This window comes from Calypte anna, chromosome 27 (assembly GCF_003957555.1).
Source record: "Calypte anna isolate BGI_N300 chromosome 27, bCalAnn1_v1.p, whole genome shotgun sequence".
Classification (NCBI taxonomy): Eukaryota; Metazoa; Chordata; class Aves; order Apodiformes; family Trochilidae; genus Calypte; species Calypte anna.
The window spans coordinates 2,144,059-2,165,603 of NC_044272.1; the positions used below are offsets into that span (position 1 = coordinate 2,144,059).

Consider the following 21,545-nt stretch of genomic DNA (forward strand, 5'->3'; position numbering starts at 1 on the left):
GGGCCCGCCCCGGGGATGCTGCGGTTGCTCTGCGGAACCCGGAAGCGTTGCCTAGCAACCACCGCGTTTCTGCGCCTGCGCGTAGAGCACAAAGCGGAAGTGATGTCAGCATCGCGCGGTGAAAGGTCGATGGCGCGGGATTTCCGTCCTTTTCCGGTTTCGGCGCCATCAGCGCGAAAGCTCCGGTGGGTGCGGGAGCTGCGCCGGAATCCGGCGGCATCGGCGGACTCAGAGGACCGGGGTTTGCCGAGCCCGCCGCGGGGAGTCCTCTCCGGCCAGGGAGGGGAGGTGGGGCTGGTTCCGGCCGTGACCTCCGCGCGTTGTCTCCGCAGGGATGGGGAAGTTCATGAAGCCCGGGAAGGTGGTGCTGGTGCTGGCCGGACGCTACTCGGGCCGCAAGGCCGTCATCGTGAAGGTGAGCGCGGGGCTCCGGGGCCGTCCCCTTGCCCGGGGCTGTCCATACAAGCGGTGGTTTCCCTGCGGCCGCTGCCGCCCCCCCCGGTGCTATCACCAGTTCGGTTCCGTGTGTTTCAGAACATCGATGACGGGACTTCAGACCGGCCCTACAGCCATGCCCTGGTGGCGGGCATCGACCGGTACCCGCGGAAGGTGACGGCCGCTATGGGCAAGAAAAAGATCGCGAAGAGGTCCAAGATCAAGTCCTTCGTCAAGGTGTACAACTACAACCACCTGATGCCCACCCGGTGAGTGCTGCCGTGAGGGGGGGGGATGTCCCGTGTGTGTTCGGTGGTCACGGCTCCTCCTGCCTCTGCTCTGGGGAGAGAAGTTTTACCGAGGAGTTTAATTCAGGGGCTGAGTGAGCGCGGGGTGTTCACCCCGCAGAACCAGGGACTGCGGTGGGGTTGAGGCTGAGGGAGGAGAGGTGTGGGTGAGCTGCTCGAGTGAGGCTGCTCAGCACAAGGTGTCAGACAGCTGCTTGTCTGTGATACAGTGTGTGAGCTCTGTCATTCACAGGCTGGAATTAACCCCACTGAATGCTGTGGGGCTTTGGTGATGTCCAGAGCAGTCCCAGCACCAGCTGTGTCATAGAATCCTAGAACTGGCTGGGTTGGAAGGGACCTCAGAGATCATCAAGTCCAACCCTTGATCCACTCCTGCTGCAGTTCCCAGCCCATGGCACTCAGTGCCACATCCAGGCTCTTTGGAAAGATCTCCAGACACGGAGAATCCACTACTTCCCTGGGCAGCCCATTCCAATGCCTGATCACCCTCTCCAGAAAGAAATTCTTTCCAATCTCCAACCTAAACCTCCCCTGGCACAACTTGAGACCCTGCCCTCTTGTCTTGCTGAGAGTTGCCTGGGAAAAGAGCCCAATCCCCCCCTGGCTCCAACCTCCTTTCAGGGAGTTGCAGAGAGTGATGAGGTCTCCCCTGAGCCTCCTCTTCTCCAGCCTCAACACCCCCAGCTCCCTCAGCCCTTCCTCACAGCACTTGTGCTGGATCCCTTCACAGCCTCCTTGCTCTTCTCTGGACCTGCTCCAGCACCTCAAGCTCCTTCCTGAGGAGCTGAGGGGCCCAGAACTGGACACAGGACTCAAGCTGTGGCCTCCCCAGGGATGAGCACAGGGGCAGAATCCCTTCCCTGGACCTGCTGGCCACGCTCTTCCTGAGCCAGCCCAGGATGCCATTGGCCTTCTTGGCCACCTGGGCACACTGCTGCCTCCTCTTCAGCTTCCTGGCAAGCCAGACTCCCAGCTCCCTTTCTGCCACTCTGTGCCCAGCCTGGAGCTCCCCATGGGGTTGTTGTGATGAATCTCATCCCCCCTCTCAGCCTCTCAGGTTTGGGCTCCTTGCCCTGCACCAGGCACTGTGGCTGCTTCCAACCTGGCTGCTCCCTGTCCCAGGTACTCTGTTGATATCCCTCTGGACAAAACTGTTGTCAACAAGGATGTGTTCAGGGACCCTGCTCTGAAACGCAAAGCCAGACGTGAAGCCAAGGTGAAGTTCGAGGAGAGGTGAGTGGGAGCTGAGCCCTTCAGCACTGTGGGGTTGTCCCTGGGTGCTCTGTCCTGCTCTGAGGGGTGGGGACAGCTCAGCCCCAGGTCCTGTGCTGTTCCCTGTGGGTCAGGGAGTTCTCTGATCGCTCTGTTCCTTCCTTCTCTTCCAGATACAAGACAGGCAAGAACAAGTGGTTCTTCCAGAAGCTGCGATTTTAGAGGTGTAACCCGGCTCTACAAATAAATGTTATTAAAACCCATTCTGGTTTGGTGTATTGAAAAGAAAAGAAAAAGTTCCTGGGCTGACTCTGCCACGGTGTGGATGTTCCTGCAGGAACTGGAGCAGCTGCTGCAGTCCTGGAAGCTTCGTCCTGGACTGAGCTGGGCAGGGGGGTGTCCCGAGGGGGGTGTAGAGGCAGGGGCTGCTCCTCTTATCACCTGTGTCCTTCCTGAGGTGGGAGGGGGAAGGCAACTCCTTCATCCCGGGGTGTGGTTTGTCAGGTGTAGTTTGGGTGTAGTTTGTAAGGTGTAGTTTGGGTGTGGGGTTTTGGGTGTACTTTGGGTGTGGTTTGTAGGGTGTGGTTGGGTGTGGTTTGTCAGGTGTAGTTTGTCGGGTGTTGGTTTGTCGGGTGTTGTGTGTCGGGTGTTAAATCGCGGTAAATGTCAACGCGTGGAAGTGACCCCGCCCAGGGGGAGCGGGGGGAGCGGGAGCAGGGGAGTGTCCGGTCTCAGCGGACAAGGGGTGGGTTGTTTTGGGGCCTGAAAAAGGAGATTTTAGGGCGGGCCTCTGTCCCCGGGGCGGGGTCTGGAGGCGAAAGCGAAAGCAAGAGCGGAGGAGTCCGGGGGCAGCGATGAGCTCGGAAGAGGAGGTGAGGGCTGAGCCCCCGGGGCCGGGAGCCGCGGGGCGGGGGGGTTGCGGGGTGCCTGAGCAGCTCTCCCGTCTCCAGGATTCCTTCGTCCATGTGGTGCCCGGCGGGAGCCCGGAGAGGGGATCCCCGGAGCTGAACGTGGAGAAAATCCAGAGGGGGATCGAGCGCTGGAAGGTGGGAACTGCTCTGGAGCCCGGCCCGCGAGTTTATTGGGGTTTTTTTCTACGACCCAGGAGGAGTGGGGGGTGGGTGTCCCACGGTTGTGAGAGGGTGTACGGGGGGTGGAGGTCTGCCTCCCCCATCAGCGTGTCCGGGGCTGGGCATGGGCAGCCAAAGGGGGTCTTGCTGTCTGATGGTTCCTCGGACAGGAGCTTTTGCATGCTACGGAGCAAGGATGTGCAGAGCTGGAAGTGCCCCCGGGTGCTGCAGAGCTGTGCAAAGAGGGAGAACAACTGCATAAAAACCTTGAGCAACAAATGTCTTTGAAAAATAACGAAGAGCTGTCCTGCCAGGTTGGTTGGGGGTTGGAGGAGTCGTCCTGGGTTTGGGCAGGGGCCAGGGGTGATGGGACTGTCCCCAGCTGAGATGATTTTGCTGTGGGCCTGGTGGAGGTTTCATGGGACATCAGATCAGGCTGAGCTGAGCTGATGCCCTTGGGGTGGTGGTGGGAGGGCTGTGTGGTCCTGGTGAGGAGCAGGACAGGCAGTGAGAGCACAAAACCATCATGAGTGGAGCTGCAGCCCCTCCTGTCCTGGCACTGGCTGTGTGCCCTTACTGCCCAAACTTTCTGCCCTTCCAGATGGACATTGCTTTAGCAAAGGAGAAGAACAACAGACTGAGGCAGGAGAAACGGGAGCTGCAAAAGAAACTGGAAGAAATGAGGAAGAGAATCCCTGGGGATGACCCAGTGATGGTACCAGGAGTGTGTGTGAGCTCCGAGCTCTGCTGGCAAGGGGTGTGAGCCTGGCTGCAGGAGGATGCAGCAGGGCACTGGGGATGACTGGCACAGTTCCTAAAAACTCTGCCCATGCCAGAACCTCCAGTAGTGACTCTGGGCACAGCTAGACCCTAGGAGAGACCTTGCTGAGGCTCTCCAGCTGCTTATTTTGAGCAGTGAGCTTGTTTCTAGTCTGTGGTCTGGCAGGGACAGGCCCTGAGTGGGGCCCAGGCTCCTCCAGATGCTGTGTATTCAAACCTAGGTGCTGTCTGCCTTGCCAGAGAAGAAAATGGTGTTTAAGGGACTTGTGACAAAGAAGGAGGACATGAACAAGCTAAAGCTCACCCCAGTGATCCACTACCCTCTGCTGGGTGGCTCAGCTCTTATTACCTTTGAGAAGGCAGAAGGTAAGAGGGAGAGAAGCCCTGCCACAGACAGGCATCCCTTGGGGCCTGTGCTGGTCCCCTCCCTTGAGCTCTGCCTCCTTGTGTAGGGTTGTGCCCCAAGCACTACCTGCCCCATGTCCTGCCCCTGGCACGCTCAGGGCAGGCAGCTGATCCCCTGTGGTGGGGCTTCTCCCTGCTCACAGTGGCCCAGAGGATCATAGAGGCAAAGGAGCACATGGTACAGCTGAACTATGGGGAGGAGCTGGATGAGCTCGACCTGTGCAGAGTGCGAGTGCAGGCAGGGCCAGTGGATTTGCTGCTCCCATCTGCCCTGGAGGTGAGTCCCAAGGGCCTCTTGCTCCTGCACCACAGGAACTGCAGAGCTGCCTTGGGCACACACACCCGTGTTGCTGTGCCCTGCTCCATCAGTCCCCAGCTCTGCTCTGCTGCTCCTTGAGCTCCTGGGGCTCAGGGCACTGAACATCCTGTGCTGCTGTCAGGTCAGGCTGAGGCAGAGCAGCAGAAGCATCCTCGTGTGTGACCTGCCCAGCCTGGACATCCCTGGTGAGGCACTGCTGGACAAGCTGGAACTCATCTTCAGCAAGAAGAAGAATGGGGGCAGTGAGGTGGAGAGCAGGGAGTTCCTGGGTGACTCCAACCAGGTGTTGCTGACCTTCGTGGAGGAGGGAGGTGTGTGGAGCATGCTGAGCTTGGGCTGTGGGTAGAGGGGAGAAGAAGGGCACATCTCCTGGGGCAGATGGAGCTCTGTTGGTTCCAGGAGCTGGGCGGGACCTGGGATGCTCAGGGCTTTCCTCTTCATCTGCAGTGGCAGGGCCACTAATTGCAAGAGGATGCATCCAGGTGCCTATTGGGAAAAGAGAATACAAGCTCAAAATATCCCCGTGCATGAGTGGAGACATTGCTGACCTGCAGGTAAAGGCACAAATCCTGGTGCCAAGCAACACCTCCCAGCCCTGGGCCACCCAGCACAGGTGGGCTCCAGCAGATCCACTCCCCACTTTGCTGGGAAGCCCGAGGTGCAGTTCCTGCAGACAGCCGGGGCAGAGCAGCATGGGGAGCCCCGAGGGGTCCTTTCCCTAATCCCTGTCTCTGCCCAGCTCCAGCCCTCCCGCTGCCCCAGGACCGTCCTGCTCTCGGGCATCCCAGACGTGCTGCAGGAGGAGACCATGAGGGACACCCTGGAAATCCACTTCCAGAAGGCGAGCCACGGCGGGGGAGAGGTGGATGCCCTCGCCTACGTCCCGGCGGGGCGGCACGGAGTGGCCGTTTTCACGGAGGACAAGGACAAGGACTAGCCCTGGGCAGCGCTGCCGCTGGGTCCTGGCACTGCGGGAATTAAATAAACTGCAGCGAGCACTGTGTCTGTCGTGCGGGGGACAGGGACCGCGCAGCAGCCGGGGCGAGGCTGGGGGAGGACGCGGGACGGCCCTGGGGGCATCGGGAATGGGACAGGGGCGCGGGGCCGGGCAGGGCCGAGCCTTCCCGCGGGGCTTGGATCGGGGCGGTTCCGGCCACGGTGGGGGCGTTCCCGGTTTCGTTTTCGTTTCTCGGCAGCGGGGCCGAACGGGGAGCGGAGCTGTCGGGGCCGAGAGAGGCCGGGGCTGGACGGGCGGGCGGGGGTCGTGCGGAGCCGGGACCCCGCAGCATGGGCGTCCGCACGGTGCGGGTGCGCGGGCTCCCCGCAGATCTGCCCCCAGACAGGGTGGCCGACAAGCTGACCATCCACTTCCTGCGGTCTCGCAACGGTGGCGGGGAGATCGTCGAGGTGCGGGTACTGCCCGGACCCCCACCCTGCGCCCTCCTCACCTTCGAGGCGCCGGAAGGTAAGAAACGGCCCGGCCCGAGGGCACCGGGACCCCAGCAACCCGCCCGGCCTCCCCTCCCACGGACGCGGGGCTGCGTGGTGCGGGGGCTGACGGCTTTTCCCACTCAGTGGCCCAGAGGGTCCTGGAAGTGAAGAGCCACGTTCTGTCGGTCGGAGGAAAGCTGTACCCGCTGGAGGTGACACCGCACGACACCGAGCTGACCCTCGATGAGGTACCAAGGGTTGGAAGGTGGTGCCTGGGCGGCCACCATGGACCTGGGTGGTTCCCAAGGCTCCGAGCCTGAGACACCCTGGGAAGGGAGACCAAGCTCTCATCTTAACTGGACTTAAACCAAATTTTATTAATATTAAAATGAGGACTTAGCGATTTTCTGTGCTAATAGCAGAGGGACAGCCAGGCAGGCTGAGCACTTGGGTGTTTGGGATTGGTGCCTGTCAGAGTGAGGAAGAACAGTCAGGCCAGAGGGAAGGGACACTTTTCCCCAACCCATCTGGTGACACACAGGAGGATCCCGTTAATGCCTGTGTTGTGTCCTTAGACAGACACCGTGTCACTAGCTGAACACTCACAGTGTTTCTCCTTCTCAGGAGAGCTTAGGAGATGGTGTCCAGGAGGCACCAAGTTTCAAGAGAATGAAGCAGGAGCCACATCTCATGTTTTCATGTCTGAGCATTGAAAACAGAAGGTGTGGGACTTATCCTGGCCTTGCAGAGCTTTCAGCAAGCCAGTGGTGCCAGACCTCTAGAAGATCTGCAAGAGCAAGAGGGGAGCTGCATTTCAGATGCAGAAGGGGTAGGGGATTTCTTGGGTTTAGGCTGCCTGCAAAGCTCCTTAGGATGTAGAAATGAGCAATTTGCCCACACACATACCTTTTTTGCAGGAAGCTTTTGATTGTGGGTGCAAGGTCCAAGGGTTGCTCAGGCTGCCTGGGTCTCAGTTCTGCCTGCACTGTGCTCCCACCTCATTTGAAAGCAGGATGCTGAGAGAGAGGTGGCAGGTGGTGGGTCACGTTGTGTTTTGTGTCATAATAATGCAGAGGTTGTGGCAAGTGTCAGTGGATTTGCCTCCCCCTGTGCATTTGAGAGGAGTTATTTTTGTTCCTTGTACTCTCATTTGATATCTACTTGCAGATCTTCATATGCAGCTCTGTGATTGTTGACTACAGCAAACTTCCTGATGGTGAAAACCTCCTGAGGAACTTGCATAAAAGTCACAGCAATGTGCTGCTCCACTTCAACTCCCACAACATGCACTGCATGGTCAAGGGACCTTTCACTGAGCTGCAGGCCTTTAGCAGGGATCTGCTGGGCAGCCTGAATCTCAAGGCCATTGGAGAGATCCTCCTGCCAGGTTCAAGCCATGTTGCCAAAGAGACCAGAACACATGATCACCAGGAAGTGCCTGACCCTGCTGAGTCAGGAGAGACAGCAAAGGTTCTGAATTGGGACCAGGTGTATGAAAAAGGGGCTGAAGTCCCAACATTTGGGGACCCAGTGGATGGGGAAGCCGTCAGGCAGCTGGAGGACTTTTCCCTGGTGATGGACTCTGACATTTTCATGTACATGCAGAGGTTCTGTGCTGCTGAGTACCAAGATGTGCTCCGCCAGCATCGTGTGGATGTGGTGGATGTTAGCAGTGAGGACATCACTGTACTGTACCTCCAGCCCTCTGCAGGTGTGGCTGGAGCTGTGGACACCTTGCACAAAGCTCACCTGGCCCTGCAGCAGCTTTACCGGCAGCTGGAGGTGAGCTTGTGCCAGGAGAAGATCTCCAAGGAAGGGCTGGATGTGGACAGCCAGGCACTCAGGGCTCTGATCCGTGAGCTGCAGAAACTCTACCCCAACATGCTCTGCCATGAAGATGTGAAGCAGCTTTATCTTATTGGAAACCTTGTTGATGTCTCCCGGGCCAAGAAGCACATTCAGGATTTCAGCAACAGGAAAGATGCTGCACACAGGGCTGACATTCCCAGCAGCTCCCAGCCCTCACACCCAGCAGCCTCCAGCACCAGAGAGGCTGCACCACTGCAGAACAAGGTGCCTGTGGGCACCTCAACCTCAGGGCTCAGCCTGGGCAGGCTGGAGCTGAAAGATAAGCTCAAGGTCGCTGCCAACTTCAGCCCTCTGAAAGCTGACAGACCTCAGGCTAACCACGGCCCCTTGCTGCATCAGGGCTCTCCACCCACTGGAGACTGGGCACAGCTTTCTGGAACAGATGCCCTGAGTTCAAGTGACCCAACAGTGCTGACCCAGCAGGACCAGCCTCGTGTCTCTACAACAGGTATGATTCTGAAGTCAGCTGCGGAGTTTCAGCAGAAGGACCCCAAAGAAAGGGACCATGTGAAAGGAGGTGCCCAGCTTCCAAGACACAGGGCTCTGTCTCCTTTTGGAGGCACTAGGCAAAACCCTGGGGACTCTAAAGGCTCAGGTCCCAGCAAGTATAACTCCTTCACCAGCATGTCCAGTGCCTTTGACATGACAAAGATCTCTTCTGCTTTAGACTCTACACCTACTGAATCCAAGCCTCTGCTGCGACGTTCCAGCAGCTTCTCCCTGCCACGGTCAAAAGAAAGCAACAAATCCCAGTACAGGGCAGAGAGGGAAGGCAGCAGGGTGAGTGAAGAAATGAGCCTGGACTCCCTGCAGTGGTCTTACCTAAGGGACGTTTGCTCCTCTGCCCTTGATGAGCTGTGCAGGGATGGAGCTGTGCAGATCTCAGAGCATCGCACTGGGAACTGCACTGTGCTGACACTACAGGCAGAGGACAGGAACAAGCTCTCCCAGGCTAAGTGGAAGGTGGAAGCTCTGGTGCAGAAGTGTCCTGACCTTGTGTGTCACACTGTGAGCTACTCTGAGCTCGCCCTCGATGGTCGAGATGACAGTGACCTGAGTGAACTCTGCAGCTTCTTGAGAGGAAACTCCCTCCAGGTTGGACTCAGCAAAGACAAGTACAAGCTGTCTCTTGTCTGCCCCAGGGAGATGCTGCCAGGAGTGACTGAGGCTGTCCAGTTGTTTTCTTCCAGGAGGCTCAATGCTCCAGGGCACTCAAATGTCACCCAGCCAAGCAGACACCAGGACACGAAGCTGGGTGCAGCCCTTCCTGACAGCCTGGAGACCCTACAGATGGACATGCAGCACCTGAGCATTGGTGATAAAGCAGGCCAGGAAGATGTTCTCAGGGCTTTTCAGCTGCAGGAGGCTGAGGAAAAGAGGCCCCCCAGCCCTTGGAGATTCCAGCAGACATTGGGGCAGGAGGAGGCCAATGACCACGTTAACTGTGGGGCTGTGCAAGGAGGATGCAGCCCTCTCAGCCCTGGTGCAGTGGATAAGCCAGGTCCTGCTGACCTGAGGGACTCCCAGGAACAGCCAAAGAGAAAACTGTTTGTGGGGGAGCCTGACATTGCACGGCTAAAGCAGGTTTTGCCAGACAGATTCCAGTTTGCAAGAGACAAGAGCAGAGGAGGCCATCATGAAGCAGTGGGACAGCTGCAGTCTGCAGCTCCTGCTGGTCCTCAGTCCCTGCCCACCCGGCTGTGCAGAGCTGCAGCTGAGCAGCCTCCTGCAGCAGAGCCCATGGGCCAGGAGAAGGCCAGGAGCAACATCCAGGAGGAGCCAGAGCTCTCCTCCCAGCAGACAAGAGGCTCCAGCCTTGGGCAAGAAAGCAGCAAGACCCCTTTGGGCACATGTGATGCTTGCCAGAGCTTGGGGGTGACCTGCCAGGCCCCCTGTGGACATGCCTTGTGCAGGACCTGTTTTGCAGTGGACACTGCACAGCCAGCTTGCTGCAGCTCCTCCTTGCTTGTCCCGAGCTGCAAGATTCCAGGGACATTCAAGATCTTCTCCCGGTCTCAGAGTCTGCCTGGCTTCTATCGGGACCTCACGCTGCAGATTACCTACAGCATCCCTGATGGAGTGCAGGGGGTATGTACCCACCCTGTACCCACCCCTCAGTGTCTGGGGGTGACCGGGGGCAGCTGCAGCTCCGTGCCCCACATGCTAGGCAGCAGAGGTCTTGCCTCAAGGGAGACAGAAAGCTCCACACCAGCTCTGGGAGCAGTTTGCTGCATTTGAAGAGCGAGGTTTTAATCCAAAGGGACTGACAGCCCATGGGGGTAGTGGGGGGAACACAGTTGTCTGTGTATTTTTAAGCTGGATGGAATCTCAGAAGCCAGGTCTGAGGCACAGCACTCAGGTTCTTGTTGTTTAAAATGCTTTCTTCTCGTTCTAAGGTTGGTGACCCCCACCCAGGACAGCCTTACAAAGGGGGGGATTTCTGTGCTTTCCTGCCTGACAACAAGGAAGGGCAGAAGGTAGTAGTGCTGCTGAAGAAAGCATTTGATCACGGGCTGATATTCCAGATCAAGTCCTACAATGGAGAGGAAAGAGTGACATGGGGCCTTGTCCCACACAAGACCTCCTGGGATGGAGGCAAAGCCAGGTATGGTCCAGCTCATTTCTAACTTGCAGGTTTGTTTGTTTAGGGTGTGTATTTTATTTACTACTTGGAAGAGAAGAACCATGGACTCCACCTCAGCAACTGCTGGCATGGGTGGCTCTTCCACGCTCTCACAATGGCAGAGTTGGTGCCTTCCTGTGCTTTAGCTCAGGGGGCAGCTATGGTGTGGGACATCAGTTCTGTCACTCTGCAGCTGGAGCAAAACCTCTTGCCCACCCCACACCAGCACATTCCCTATGATCCAAAATTCCAGGCCCTGTTCATTTCCAGCTTTCCTGGATTTTTTTGTGACTGCAGCCAGCTCTGGGCACAATTGTTGCCTGTGGCCACCACCAGCTCCCTGAGAACCAGATTTCCAGCCTCAGCTCCTATTGAAAAGATGGGGCAAAAATAAACTGCTGCTTTCCTCAGTAGCTTTAGCACCATCAGCAGGATTTACACCGCTTCCCTCTGCCCCACAGGAATGGCTATCCAGATGCCCAGTATCTCCATGAGGTTTGCAGAGTCCTGAAGAAACTGGGAATCTCCTGAGACTCCCTCCCTGAGCAGCCTGCACTCCTGTGTTGCCTTCCTTCCCAGATGACCAAACTGCAGCTTCACAGAGACAGCTCAGGAAAAGAGCAGGGGTTTGTCCAGGGAGCTCTGTGTCCCCAGAGGTAACCAGAAATCTGCACTTAGTGACAGCATCAATTCCATCCCCACACCAGACTCAGCATGGATCAGAGCTGTCCCAAAACTTCTGCTCCTCCTCCTCCTGGATGTGTGTCCTCACCTAATGGTTTCTCAGCAATATTCCAACACCAGGTTGAGCTCCAGAGCCACCTTTAGCAGCATAACCCAAACGTGGGCAGGAGCCTGTGTTGTCCAGCCCCTCTTTTGGAGTTTTCTCCCCTCCTGCAGCCACTATGGGCAGGTTCCAGCTCAGCCACCTCCAGAGCCTGTGCCAGGGCTCATTGCAGCTCTTTGTTCAGACATTTCAGTCCTCAAGCTGAGCTCCAGCCCCTCCCCAGCACCTGCTCTGCAATTAGCAACCAACCTGCCCCTCTTTTAACAGCTCTCAGCAGCCTCCCATGAGAATACCCAGACAGGAGCTGTCTCTGGTGGAGAAACACAAATAAACAAGATTTATTCCCACATGTTTTAGTAGTGGTTGTTGATGCCTTGTCTTACCCTCAGCCCAGGCACTCGTTTCAGTCTCAGCTGGCTACAGAGACACCCAGACAGGGAGGGAAGTGCAGAGGCCAGTTAAGGGCTTTGCAAATAAAAATCACCCTGGCTGCCCTCCAGAACAGGGCATTAGATGAATGCAACACTCAAGGCAACAATTAGCAGCTGTCCTTGAGAGCAAAAGCATCTTCTCACCCTGTGAGAGTTAAGAGTTTATCAACTGTTATTTGTCCACCTCCTGACTGCCAAGAGAAGCAAGAGAAGTGTCCCAGAGGTTGAGCTGGGGGCAGAGGGTTCATTCCAACAGAAGACTGAGCAGCAAAGCATTGAGAGGGTTTGTTATGCTTTTAATTGACATTTGAAACACATAAGGCATATGGTAACATCAGACAGAGGAGCATTACACATTGTACTCACATAAACAGCACTGGCACACTTGCTTTCTGTCCATCTTGGTTACACACACAAAGCAGAGTATATTTTTTGAAACAAAGGTGGTTTTTTTTTCATGTGCCTGTAGGATGAGCACCACTCATCTCACACACCTGCAAATCCACACAAAGACAGTACAGACCAGACCAGGTGCTGCAAGAGGCTCACAGCCTCATGCATCTCACATCACACTCATGTACTACTGGCCACTCACACTTTGCCATCACCAAGGCTTGGCACAGGAGAGACTTCATTAGACAGCAAGAGTGGTTTTACACCTGTGACAGCAGCTGGAAGTGGGCCAGGACCCTGCACCAAGTAAAGCATAAGGCCCATAATGATTCTTCCTTCTCCTTGGTCAATTCTGGTTTAATACAGATGTCCCAAATGAAACATACAGCTAACTCCTTCCCTGTCCCACAGCACTTGGCAGGGCTCTGTGCAAGCCAAGGCTGCTTCCCTTCCCCTCCCCTTCTGCAGCAAGTGAGCAAACCAGAGTCAAAAATATGACAAAAGCTGCCTGGTGATAGCTAAGGAGCTGCATTTTGTCCAAGACCAGCAGTACCAGTCTGGGAAGGTGAATACATTAATGATGCAGGAGTGGGACTCACACAGGCACCCCCTGGTCCCTGCAGACCCCAGGGCAATGAGCAGGGCCAGGGACATCTCTGCTCACCAGCTCCTTAATAAAGCTTCATCCTTGGAGCCCTTATGGCACAACCTTTGGGTCAGGCAATCAGTAAAATAAACTTTTAAACTGCACTCCTGATAGCTGGAATGGCACATGCAGCTTCAGCACAGGAATCACCCATTTCCACAAGAGCACAACTTTGACACAAACAGTTAAGCAACACTGAGTGGAATGTTTTGTGTTTTGTTTTTTTTTTATCCTAGGGGGAGTGTTTGGTTTTTGCTTTGGTCCTTAGTATACAAACCTGCTGGTTAACTTTAATGAGTTAAGACACTTGGAAGTTGGTTTACATAGGTATTATACTTATTGGCCCATAAAATGTTTGCCCATTAAAAAAATAAAAAAAACCAAAAAGCAAACAAACAAACAAAAAAATCCCCCCAAACCCAAAAAACCAACCAGAAAACAACCAACCACAACCAGCTAGAGCAGAGCCTTGATCAGAGAGGCAGTGAAGGGCAAGGTTACCTTTAATCTTGGTCTTTCTCTAGAAAACTTTGTTGCTAGCAAGGGGATATAAAAGCTAACACACAGTAACTGCTCAGCACTCGTGCTCTGATAAGGGCTTCAGGAATTTGGAGACAGCAGATAGAGGAGCAGCCACTCAGAGTTGGGAGCTGAGATTATTTCCTGAGCGCCAAGGCTGGGGCAGCAGATAACACCTCACCCAAGGACTGTCTGGAGCCAAACTGCAGCCCTGGGGGAGACAAGGGTTCTACAACAGCTCTGCTGGACCAGGGAGCACAGAACCACCTGGAAAAAGCTGAATTACAGGGAAAGGGAGAGACTTATTCACAGTAAGTCAGGCTGCTACATCACCAGTGATCACCAAACAGAAGCAGCGAGAGTCACAAGAAGGTTTTGGCAATACTTTGAAAGGCCAGAATGGAAAAGGCTCCAGTGACTTCTTAGTCCTCACAGGCACATAGAAGAAGGCACTGAGACACTGTTTGCTGTGGTGTATCAGAGGGGCAGCATGTCAGAGGAACCTCCTCCCTCCCTCAAGGCTCCCAGGGGCACAGACTCCAAGAGCCTTGCTATGCTGCCTGATCCAAGGCCATCCAAGTAAGGCACTGAGCACAAGCTTAGCTGAAAGTAAAGCAAGGAGAGGATGTTACTGTGAAACAATTTCTGATTTTCCCCCTCTACGAGTGTGCAGAAGCTGAAGGTGTGCAGGGTTTGTGCCATTTCAGCACGCTGCTCTTTCATCAAGGTGAAGTTTCTCGGAGTACCAGGTCCAGATTTCCCATTTCAGCAATTTAGACAGTCCTTCTGTTCTCAGACCTGGCAAAGCAGCATTAGACACTGTTGGATTTAATCTAAATTACCATGACAGGGAAGGCTGGAAGGAGAAAAAGCAAGATTTTGGGTTCAGAAAGGTTAAAAGTTGTCCTTGTGAGTTTCATCAGACTCTGTTTCTGAAGTTCATGAGATGCACTCACAAGGATCTGAGGTTGTAGGGCGTGGAGCTGGTTTAACACTGAAAGTCAGCCAGGACAATTCCCCTAAAAGCTGTGCCTGTGGGTTTCTACAAGGCAGCAGAACGAGGGACTGAGCTCATGCACCTGAGCCCAAGCTGCACTGAGAGCCAGAAACCCTTCTGGAGGTCAGAGCTGGAGGTCAGACCCCTGCCCAGCACAGGACCCCCCAGCCCTGAGCAGTGCTTGGCTGCTCCTGAACAGCTCAGGGGCTTCACCCAGCCAGCACCTGCCCCCCCTTGGGGTTCAGTTCACAGGACTCCTGGCAGCAAGGTTCTGTTCCTGGAGCCTGAGCTCTTCCCCGATGAGCAGCTCTTCCCAGTGCCCTCACATTTACCTTTTCAAAACCAAAATGAAGCCTAAAAGCAGCTACAGCCCATGGCAAAGCCTCAAAGCAAGCACAAAGAGCACCACAGTCACTTGGGGCTGAAAAGAGAATCCAGCAGGAGGGGGGCAGCACCCAGGACATCAAGTGCACAGAGAGCCAGGGATGAGTGTCTGCACAGCTGTGCACTTCCAAATGCACAGAAGAAAAGAAAAGAGGAAGGGAAACTGACTTCTTGTCTGGGAGTAGCAGTTCCTAAATTCTTGGTGCTGGAAGAGAGCCCAAGGATCCCAAGACCTCCAGTTTCAGAGGAAGAAGAGTCAAGGCATCCTGCAGCACTGAACCACGAGGTGGTTTGAGCTGATGTCTAACCAGATATCTAGAAGAGAATGGGAAATACAGTTTAAACTGCTTAAGATGCCCAGCCCAAGAGGCTTGAGAAAGAGCTAGGCAGTTGCCCATGAACACTGGTAAGAGCTTTACTGCATGGTGTGCCCCAGAAAGGGCCAGACCAGGCTCCTGGGAAGCAAGGTCATGGGATTGGTTCTTGCAAGTGAGTCCCCAAATTGCAAACACCTCCCTAGAACACAGGGCACAGCACAAGGCAAGCAGTAACAGGGGCTTGTTTTGTTCCCACTTGAAGTCTGATTCAACATTGCAGCCCTTGGAGATACAAACACAAGGGTGAAGTTTTAGCCTTAACAACACCAGCTTGGAGCCCAGCATTAATAAAGCACAGAGCCAACATCAATTGTTCCAGTCATCTGAGACACAGTTGAGTCCTTAAGGTCTCTAGAAGTCAGACAAAACTTAGATCTCCCTGTACAGTTTGGAATCAGAAAATGGACAAGATCAAGTTACTTCATTGGAACATTCTTTCTGGATTCAGATACAGACCAGACCAGCCTGTCAGGTTATTTGCTGATTGCAAATTAAGTGCAAAATGCCACAGGCTTCTAAATGCCAGGATGGCAAAGACACAGTAACACAGCCTGTTACTATCTGACTGGTGTTAGAGGCCTATGAAGCAGAGGGGAAGGATCATGGTTAGTGTAGACAGAAGAGGAGCCTGTGCTAGAATTAAAACAGGCCAGTGGTGCTTTTTCCTCTGGCTCTAAGTTTGGCCCATTCTGCTGAATCAGCTTTTGGAAGGTGACAGCACAAATGCTTCAGCAGGGCTTGGGTTCTGTGGAGATTCATGGCAGCTGCCACAGTATTTGAGATCTTTACAGTAACAGACTATGCAGTTGTTCATCACCAACTGCCTGGGAAGCCTCAGCTGCTCTGCCAAAGAAAAATAAGGTCAGTAGAGAAATAAGTGATGAGAAAAATACACCAAATAAACAGGCTTTAAAAGAGAGAGCTGAGGCAGGAAACGTAACTGGCAAAGGGTCAGTCACAAGAGCATGCAAACCTCATCTGAACTTTAACCATGATGTTCCTGTACTGGTGAAGATGGAAGCTACTGATCTGTCCATTTCCAGGTCCCAAAGATCAGGAAGTTAAACCACAGATTCATAATCTGCACACATATCTTTTCCTTAGTTCTCTTCTTTTTTTGATTCTTCCTTGGGTGCTTCAGGAACCAGGATGACTTTCCCAACATTCTTCTTCTCTTGCATCTGCCTCATGGCATCTGCCACCTGGAAGGAACAGGAATCTGGTGAGACCCCCACCCACCATAAAGTCCTGCCCTGCCTGGGCCCCTCAGTCCAGCCAGACTGGTCTGAGGGCTCCCAGGAGGCAGCTTCTACCATCTACACAATAACAGAACAATACCTAACATGCACAGATTTGTATTATTATTATTATTAAGCAAAACAGCAGCTGGACCAGGCCTGGAATCAATAGTTTTCATTAAGCCTTTGCATCAGACTAGTTCTCAGGTACTAACACCAACCAACACCATTACCAAGTCCTTTGCTCCACTGCACCCCTACCCCAGCAAAGGATTTCCAGTGAAAAAACCTGACTCTGCCTGGACACACTGATGCAACAACAGTCAGCACAGCAGAGCTGCTGAAAAGCCTCCCACTCCCTTCCAACATCCTCATTCTGCTTTACTGCCTGAGTAAAAGATGATAAGAGAAGATGAGAGAGCAGCAACAATCTTCCCAGATGTCCACTTAATTACACAGTGCAGACTCAGGGTTCTGTCCAGTCTGATGCACAACCCAGCCCCTCCACGGGCTGCTGCTGCCCAGAGAGCACAGGGAAGCACCTGACCCGTTCCACAGGGACACTGTCTGGCATTGCTCAGCTCTGTGCACTGGAGCAAAAGAGCACAGCCACTTACCCCCTGCCCCCTTAACATCTTAAAAGCAAGAAGGCACTGGATGTCTGAGAACAGATGGTTATTAAACACTTGCAACAGTTCAGCGCCCATGAACAAGGTGCTCGGGCTGATCCAGAGCTCACAATGCAGAAAACAATTGCCCAATAATTTCTGGATGCTGCCAGGCCATGTGTTAGCTCAGACTCACCTGATCAAAAGGCCATACAGAGTCTATCTTGGGCTTGATTTTGCCTTGACTGTACAGATTAACCAGCTTGGCTACAACACCTCTGACAAGCTCAACTTCTTCATCCATATATCCAAGGTGGTAGCCACACACAGCCTTGTTATGGTGTAGGAGCTGCAAGGCATTGATGCTGAACTGGTTCCACCAGGTTTTAGCCATAGCCATGAGGTTCTTCTTCTGGCCAGTGAGCAGGTTTGCTACTCCTAAAAATAAGGGAAGCCAGATGATGAGCTGCAATCAGCACAACCTGAGAGGCAGCTCAGGCTACACACAGGGCAAGAGCTGCTCACACAGTGATGGAGGACAGAGGGGAGAACTGAATCACATCAGGATCTGCTCAGCCCACCTACAGTGAACAGGTATCTGCCTCAGCCTCAAGATACACAGAATTTGGATTATCAGCACCAATAGATTGCAAAAATATAGAACAACAACTCTGTTAGGAGGGCAGCACTGGACTACTGGCAGAGGCAAGAGAGGGTTACAAGTCACATCCTGAGAGGCTGGCAAGACAGCTCCCCCCTTCCCCTACAGCAGGCTTCTTCAGGGGAGCCACACACTGCAAGGGCTGGGACACCAGAAGCAGCACACTGGTGCCAGTGTCTGGAATCCCACTGGGGGCTGTGTGAGGGCATTGTCTACAGCACAAAATCACAGTGTTTCAGGGCTGGGGAATGGAGAGAGAAATATTCAGAAGCCTCAAACCTCATCACCCACACATCCTCAAAAGCAAAGCAAGGCTCTATTAGTGCTGCACATTAAGTTAAGCCTGGACAAAGCAGCTGTGCCAGCAGTCCTCTGTGACAACATTCCCCACAGTCCCTCCTGTGCAGGAGCTGGGGTTTGGACACACTGCTCACACTCACCATAAGTGATGAGTTTGCCCATTGGCTTCAACAGATTAAATGCTTTGGATGTATCAGATCCTCCCAGGGGGTCCAGGACAATGTCAACACCTAGAAGGAACGAGAAGTAAGCAGAAGTTTCTTTGCAGTTGAAAGGAATGCAGGAGAGTTGTGGAAATCCTCTGCCACACGGTACCTTTGGGAGAGATTTTCCGGACCTCCTCTGCATAATCCATCGTTCTGTAATCAATGGGGTGAGAGACTCCACTCTCCTTGAGTGACTCATGCTTGGAAGCAGATGCTGTGCCAAAAATGGTGACGTTTTCTACAGTCTTACACAGCTGGATGGCAGCAGTTCCCACACCACCTGAAAACCAGCAGCAAGAAAGACTTAGAAGCAAAGATCCCCAGCAGACTGAAAAGCCTCTGGATGGGTAAATTAAACCTCCTTGTACTGACTGCACAGCACCAGGAGGGTGTGGAATAAACACCTTAATTGGGGGAAGCTGACACCTGTGACATGCTGGGGGATCAAACTCCTACTGCTGAGGAACAGGTTCAGCATTTGCTAAGGCCTGGGTCAGTATGAAGGCTACAGCTCTGGCAAGTGACATTTGGTCAGTCCAGCCCCATACTGGTCACCTCCCCACCTGTGCCACCCATTCAAAAGCTGCACATGTAGCCCAAGAATCTCAGAACAAACTATTTACCTGCAGCCATGTGGATGAGGACACTCTGATTTGGTCTCAGGTTTCCAAAGTCAAACAGTATCATGTAGGCAGTGATGTAGTTAACAAGAAGAGCAGCTGCTTCCTCGAAGCTCATCCCCTCAGGCATCAGGAAAGTTTGACTGGCTGGCACATTCACCACTTCTTGCCAGAGCCCTGACCTAGCCAGGACCATTACCTTATCTCCAACCTAAAATCAAACAGAGGACATGGTGGCCTCAAACAAGCCCCAGGCTAGCAGAAGTCAGTCACTCCCTAGCCCTCAGTGAGCCAGCAAGGTTCTCTGTGCAGAGGTCTGCAGGGATTGCAGCAGCCTGTGCTGGGGCAGGAGCCAACACAGCACCTCTGGACACCAACCTGGGCAACTCCAGGAGCCTCAGAGGGACTGCAGGTGCCTCAGGCTCGAACTTGCACCTCATGAGTTGCCTGGCCAAACCAACAGATCCTCAGTGAGGTTGGAGGGATGGGGATCGTGTCCTACCCTTCCCGCCCAAGCTGGAGTCTGAACAGTGTAAAATATTCACAGAATTGTCACAATCAGAACCAACCACCAGCCCAGAAACACTACTGCAAGGAGCATTCTGCCAACATGCAGAAGCTCGGGGCAACGCTCAACAGGATCAACCCCAAAAAAGACACATCCAACTTAGGAAAACCTCGTAGGGCTAAACCCTCAGGCCTGAAATGTGAGGTATCCCCCCACATCTGCTCGTACCCCACTGGGCAAGAAACATCACTGTGCAACAGGAAGGACAAAGCAAAACACCAAGCAGTTGTAACAGCAAAGCAGAGAAGAGGCAGAGCTGAGGCAGTGAGCAGAGGCTCTGCGGTGTGTGGGTTTGGCATTTACACTTGAGTAAACCAAGATATTTTCCTGGAGGGAAGGGAATCATCTTTGACACTTTGAGGGTTTTTTTGAGACACTTTGCTACCTGTGCATAGGGCTAGAATAATCATAAAGCACCATAATTGCTACAGCCCTAAGATCCAAAGGTCTGGGACACGCAGAGACAACTTCTCTGTCCCCAGAGTTGTCCCCACAGGATTGCGGGCCACAAACCTGGCACCAAGAGGAACCGAACTGCTGCTGCCCACCCCTCCCCGCCCTGAGATGGCTCAGGACAACTGCAGCAGCTCAGGCTGTTTCTGGCCACGTCCGTGTAGTTCAAGTCTGTGACAAACACGTTCAGAATCAGCCTGAGCCCAACATCTCCCAGCACACACCCAGAGCGCCCCAAGAGCGCAACCGCTTCCACCTCCCGCACCCACAGCCCCGGCCCTGATGAGGAGGGGAAGGGGGGGGGGACAGCGATGCTCCAACCGCCCCGGGGCCGGGTCAGCGCTCCATAAGGCGGTGGGGCCCCAGACCCGGGCGGGGCGGGAGGGAAGGAGAAGGGGACGAGCCCTTTGTCGTGGGGCTTTGTCTGCCGCGGGAGCCTCTGCCGGCGACAGCGCGAAAGACGGCGCGGCTCTGCCGGCCCCGGCCCGCTTCGACGGGAAGTCCCGGCCCCGGCCCACGGACGACCACCACCACACCGGTCCTCGGGGGCTGCCGGGGCTCGGCGGGAGGAGTCAGAAGGGGCCAGGGGCTGAGCCGGGCAGGCCCGTCCCGGGCTGCCACTCACCTGTCGGTCCCGGACGTCTTCGCCGAGGGCGCGGACGGTGCCGGCGCACTCCATGCCGGGGCAGACGGGCGGCGGGGGCAGGCGGTCGTACAGGCCCTGCCGCGCCATCAGATCGGCGAAGTTGAGGCCGCAGGCTCGGACGCGCACCGAGACCTCGCCGGGCCCGGGGCTGCCGACGCGCCGCGCCTGCACCTTCAGCTTATCGTAGCCGCCGAAGCCCGTCAGCACCAGCGCCCGGTGCTCCGCAGCCTCCCCGCCTCCCGCCGGCGGCTCGGGGCCGGGGGCTTGCTCGGGGGCGGGGGAGGCGGCCGGGGCCGGCTCGGTGGACATGGCGGAGCGGAGCGGAGCGGCGGGAGCAGCTGCGGGCGCGGGGCGGCGGCAGGCGGGGAAAAGCCGGGGCGCGGGGCGCGGCCGGGGGGCGGGGCGGGACGGGGCGGGCTGTCCCCGGGCCGCCTCCCGCACCCGGCCCCGGCCCCACGCCGGCCGCAGCCCGGTGATCCCGGCCCCGCCCGAGGGGACTCCCGTTCCCGTTGCCCCGGGAGCTCCGCAGCCGGTGCCAGGGGAGGAGGGCGCAGAGCGGAGCTTTCCTCCTGTCCCCGCCGGGGCCTGAGGAGCCGCAGCATCCTGGGCGTTAGTTTATTAAAGATCCCTTGGGCACAGCCCTGGCATCAGCGCTGCGGACGCAGCTCTGGAGCGCTGGGTTCCCCTCGGCTCCCCGGACATGCTGTCCATCAGTTTCGCCTCTCTTCTCCTCAACGCCTTTTTGTCTTTCCCCTTGTTTGTTGGGGTTTTTTTTTTCCTTTTGCTAAATGGTTCCTTGCAAGCAAACAAACTGCTTGGATCTTCTCTGGAGACATGTTTGAAATGGCTGTTTTGCTGGAGTGTCATCTCGCTGAGTTACTTGTGCAATTTATCAGGAGTAACTGATGTCACTTGTTTAATAAACATCTCTCTGCTCCTGACTCTGAAATGGCTGCGTGTAGCAAAGATGAGGCAAGGACTGGTTCTCAGACAAGGGGGAGGAGTAGGGCTCTGATCCTGCAACTAAAGAGAAATAAATAAGATGAGGTGTGTAGATAAATCTCTGGATCCAGCCTCTCTTCCTGCTCATGAAGCATTTGCCAGCAGATACCATCCCTCTCCATAAATTCTCGACTCCAGGCTGTGTCCAGCATTTCATTTGTCATCAGGATTGCTTATTCAGTGCACTTCTGTCTGTGAGGAGTACAGTGGGATCCACACCTCACTTCTCCACTATCTGGTGAACTCATCCTGGTCCT

At 55.0% G+C, this 21,545-nt stretch overlaps 4 protein-coding genes across 5 annotated transcripts; 3 read left to right on the top strand and 1 right to left on the bottom strand.

Moving 5' to 3' along the window:
* Nucleotides 1-108: 108 nt before the first annotated feature.
* RPL27 (ribosomal protein L27) lies at nt 109-2,218 on the top strand. The gene is made up of 5 exons (XM_030465830.1): nt 109-185; nt 333-415; nt 535-704; nt 1,866-1,976; nt 2,129-2,218. Exons 2-5 carry the CDS (start codon nt 335-337, stop codon nt 2,175-2,177), a joined length of 411 nt encoding a protein of 136 aa, XP_030321690.1. The 5' UTR covers nt 109-185; nt 333-334; the 3' UTR covers nt 2,178-2,218.
* A 535-nt stretch (nt 2,219-2,753) lies between these two features.
* On the top strand, nt 2,754-5,524 carry IFI35 (interferon induced protein 35). 2 transcript variants are annotated; one of them, XM_030465816.1, is made up of 9 exons: nt 2,754-2,827; nt 2,906-3,001; nt 3,196-3,339; nt 3,627-3,740; nt 4,027-4,171; nt 4,354-4,487; nt 4,651-4,840; nt 4,977-5,083; nt 5,269-5,524. In XM_030465816.1, exons 1-9 carry the CDS (start codon nt 2,810-2,812, stop codon nt 5,464-5,466), a joined length of 1,146 nt encoding a protein of 381 aa, XP_030321676.1. In that variant the 5' UTR covers nt 2,754-2,809; the 3' UTR covers nt 5,467-5,524. The 2 variants fall into 2 exon arrangements, with proteins under 2 accessions (XP_030321676.1, XP_030321677.1); XM_030465817.1 differs by lacking the exons at nt 3,196-3,339; nt 3,627-3,740.
* A 261-nt stretch (nt 5,525-5,785) lies between these two features.
* Nucleotides 5,786-11,584, top strand: LOC115599780. The gene is made up of 5 exons (XM_030465799.1): nt 5,786-5,994; nt 6,105-6,208; nt 7,128-9,917; nt 10,226-10,434; nt 10,914-11,584. The coding sequence occupies exons 1-5, from the start codon at nt 5,817-5,819 to the stop codon at nt 10,981-10,983; spliced, it is 3,351 nt and encodes a 1,116-aa protein (XP_030321659.1). The 5' UTR covers nt 5,786-5,816; the 3' UTR covers nt 10,984-11,584.
* A 361-nt stretch (nt 11,585-11,945) lies between these two features.
* On the bottom strand, nt 11,946-20,602 carry VAT1 (vesicle amine transport 1). The gene is made up of 6 exons (XM_030465818.1): nt 20,266-20,602; nt 18,623-18,830; nt 18,109-18,279; nt 17,934-18,023; nt 17,029-17,270; nt 11,946-16,188 (listed from the first exon to the last, which is right to left on the bottom strand). Exons 1-6 carry the CDS (start codon nt 20,593-20,595, stop codon nt 16,087-16,089), a joined length of 1,143 nt encoding a protein of 380 aa, XP_030321678.1. The 5' UTR covers nt 20,596-20,602; the 3' UTR covers nt 11,946-16,086.
* Between the last annotated feature and the right edge of the window lie 943 nt (nt 20,603-21,545).

What these genes read in the sequence shown, in the direction of transcription:
- LOC115599780 (XM_030465799.1), top strand. Translation starts at nt 5,817, where the DNA reads ATGGGCGTCCGCACGGTGCGGGTGCGCGGGCTCCCCGCAGATCTGCCC. An exon ending in TCCCTGATGGAGTGCAGGGG is followed by an intron (nt 9,918 to 10,225) that starts GTATGTACCCAC and finishes TCTCGTTCTAAG; the next exon opens with GTTGGTGACCCCCACCCAGG. An exon ending in TGGGATGGAGGCAAAGCCAG is followed by an intron (nt 10,435 to 10,913) that starts GTATGGTCCAGC and finishes TCTGCCCCACAG; the next exon opens with GAATGGCTATCCAGATGCCC.
- IFI35 (XM_030465816.1), top strand. An exon ending in CTGGGGATGACCCAGTGATG is followed by an intron (nt 3,741 to 4,026) that starts GTACCAGGAGTG and finishes ATTCAAACCTAG; the next exon opens with GTGCTGTCTGCCTTGCCAGA. An exon ending in TGCTCCCATCTGCCCTGGAG is followed by an intron (nt 4,488 to 4,650) that starts GTGAGTCCCAAG and finishes TGCTGCTGTCAG; the next exon opens with GTCAGGCTGAGGCAGAGCAG.
- VAT1 (XM_030465818.1), bottom strand. Translation starts at nt 20,595, where the DNA reads ATGTCCACCGAGCCGGCCCCGGCCGCCTCCCCCGCCCCCGAGCAAGCC. An exon ending in CCTCATCCACATGGCTGCAG is followed by an intron (nt 18,280 to 18,622) that starts GTAAATAGTTTG and finishes GCTGGTTTTCAG; the next exon opens with GTGGTGTGGGAACTGCTGCC. An exon ending in CCGGAAAATCTCTCCCAAAG is followed by an intron (nt 18,024 to 18,108) that starts GTACCGTGTGGC and finishes CGTTCCTTCTAG; the next exon opens with GTGTTGACATTGTCCTGGAC.
- RPL27 (XM_030465830.1), top strand. Translation starts at nt 335, where the DNA reads ATGGGGAAGTTCATGAAGCCCGGGAAGGTGGTGCTGGTGCTGGCCGGA. An exon ending in GCAAGGCCGTCATCGTGAAG is followed by an intron (nt 416 to 534) that starts GTGAGCGCGGGG and finishes CGTGTGTTTCAG; the next exon opens with AACATCGATGACGGGACTTC. An exon ending in AACCACCTGATGCCCACCCG is followed by an intron (nt 705 to 1,865) that starts GTGAGTGCTGCC and finishes TCCCTGTCCCAG; the next exon opens with GTACTCTGTTGATATCCCTC.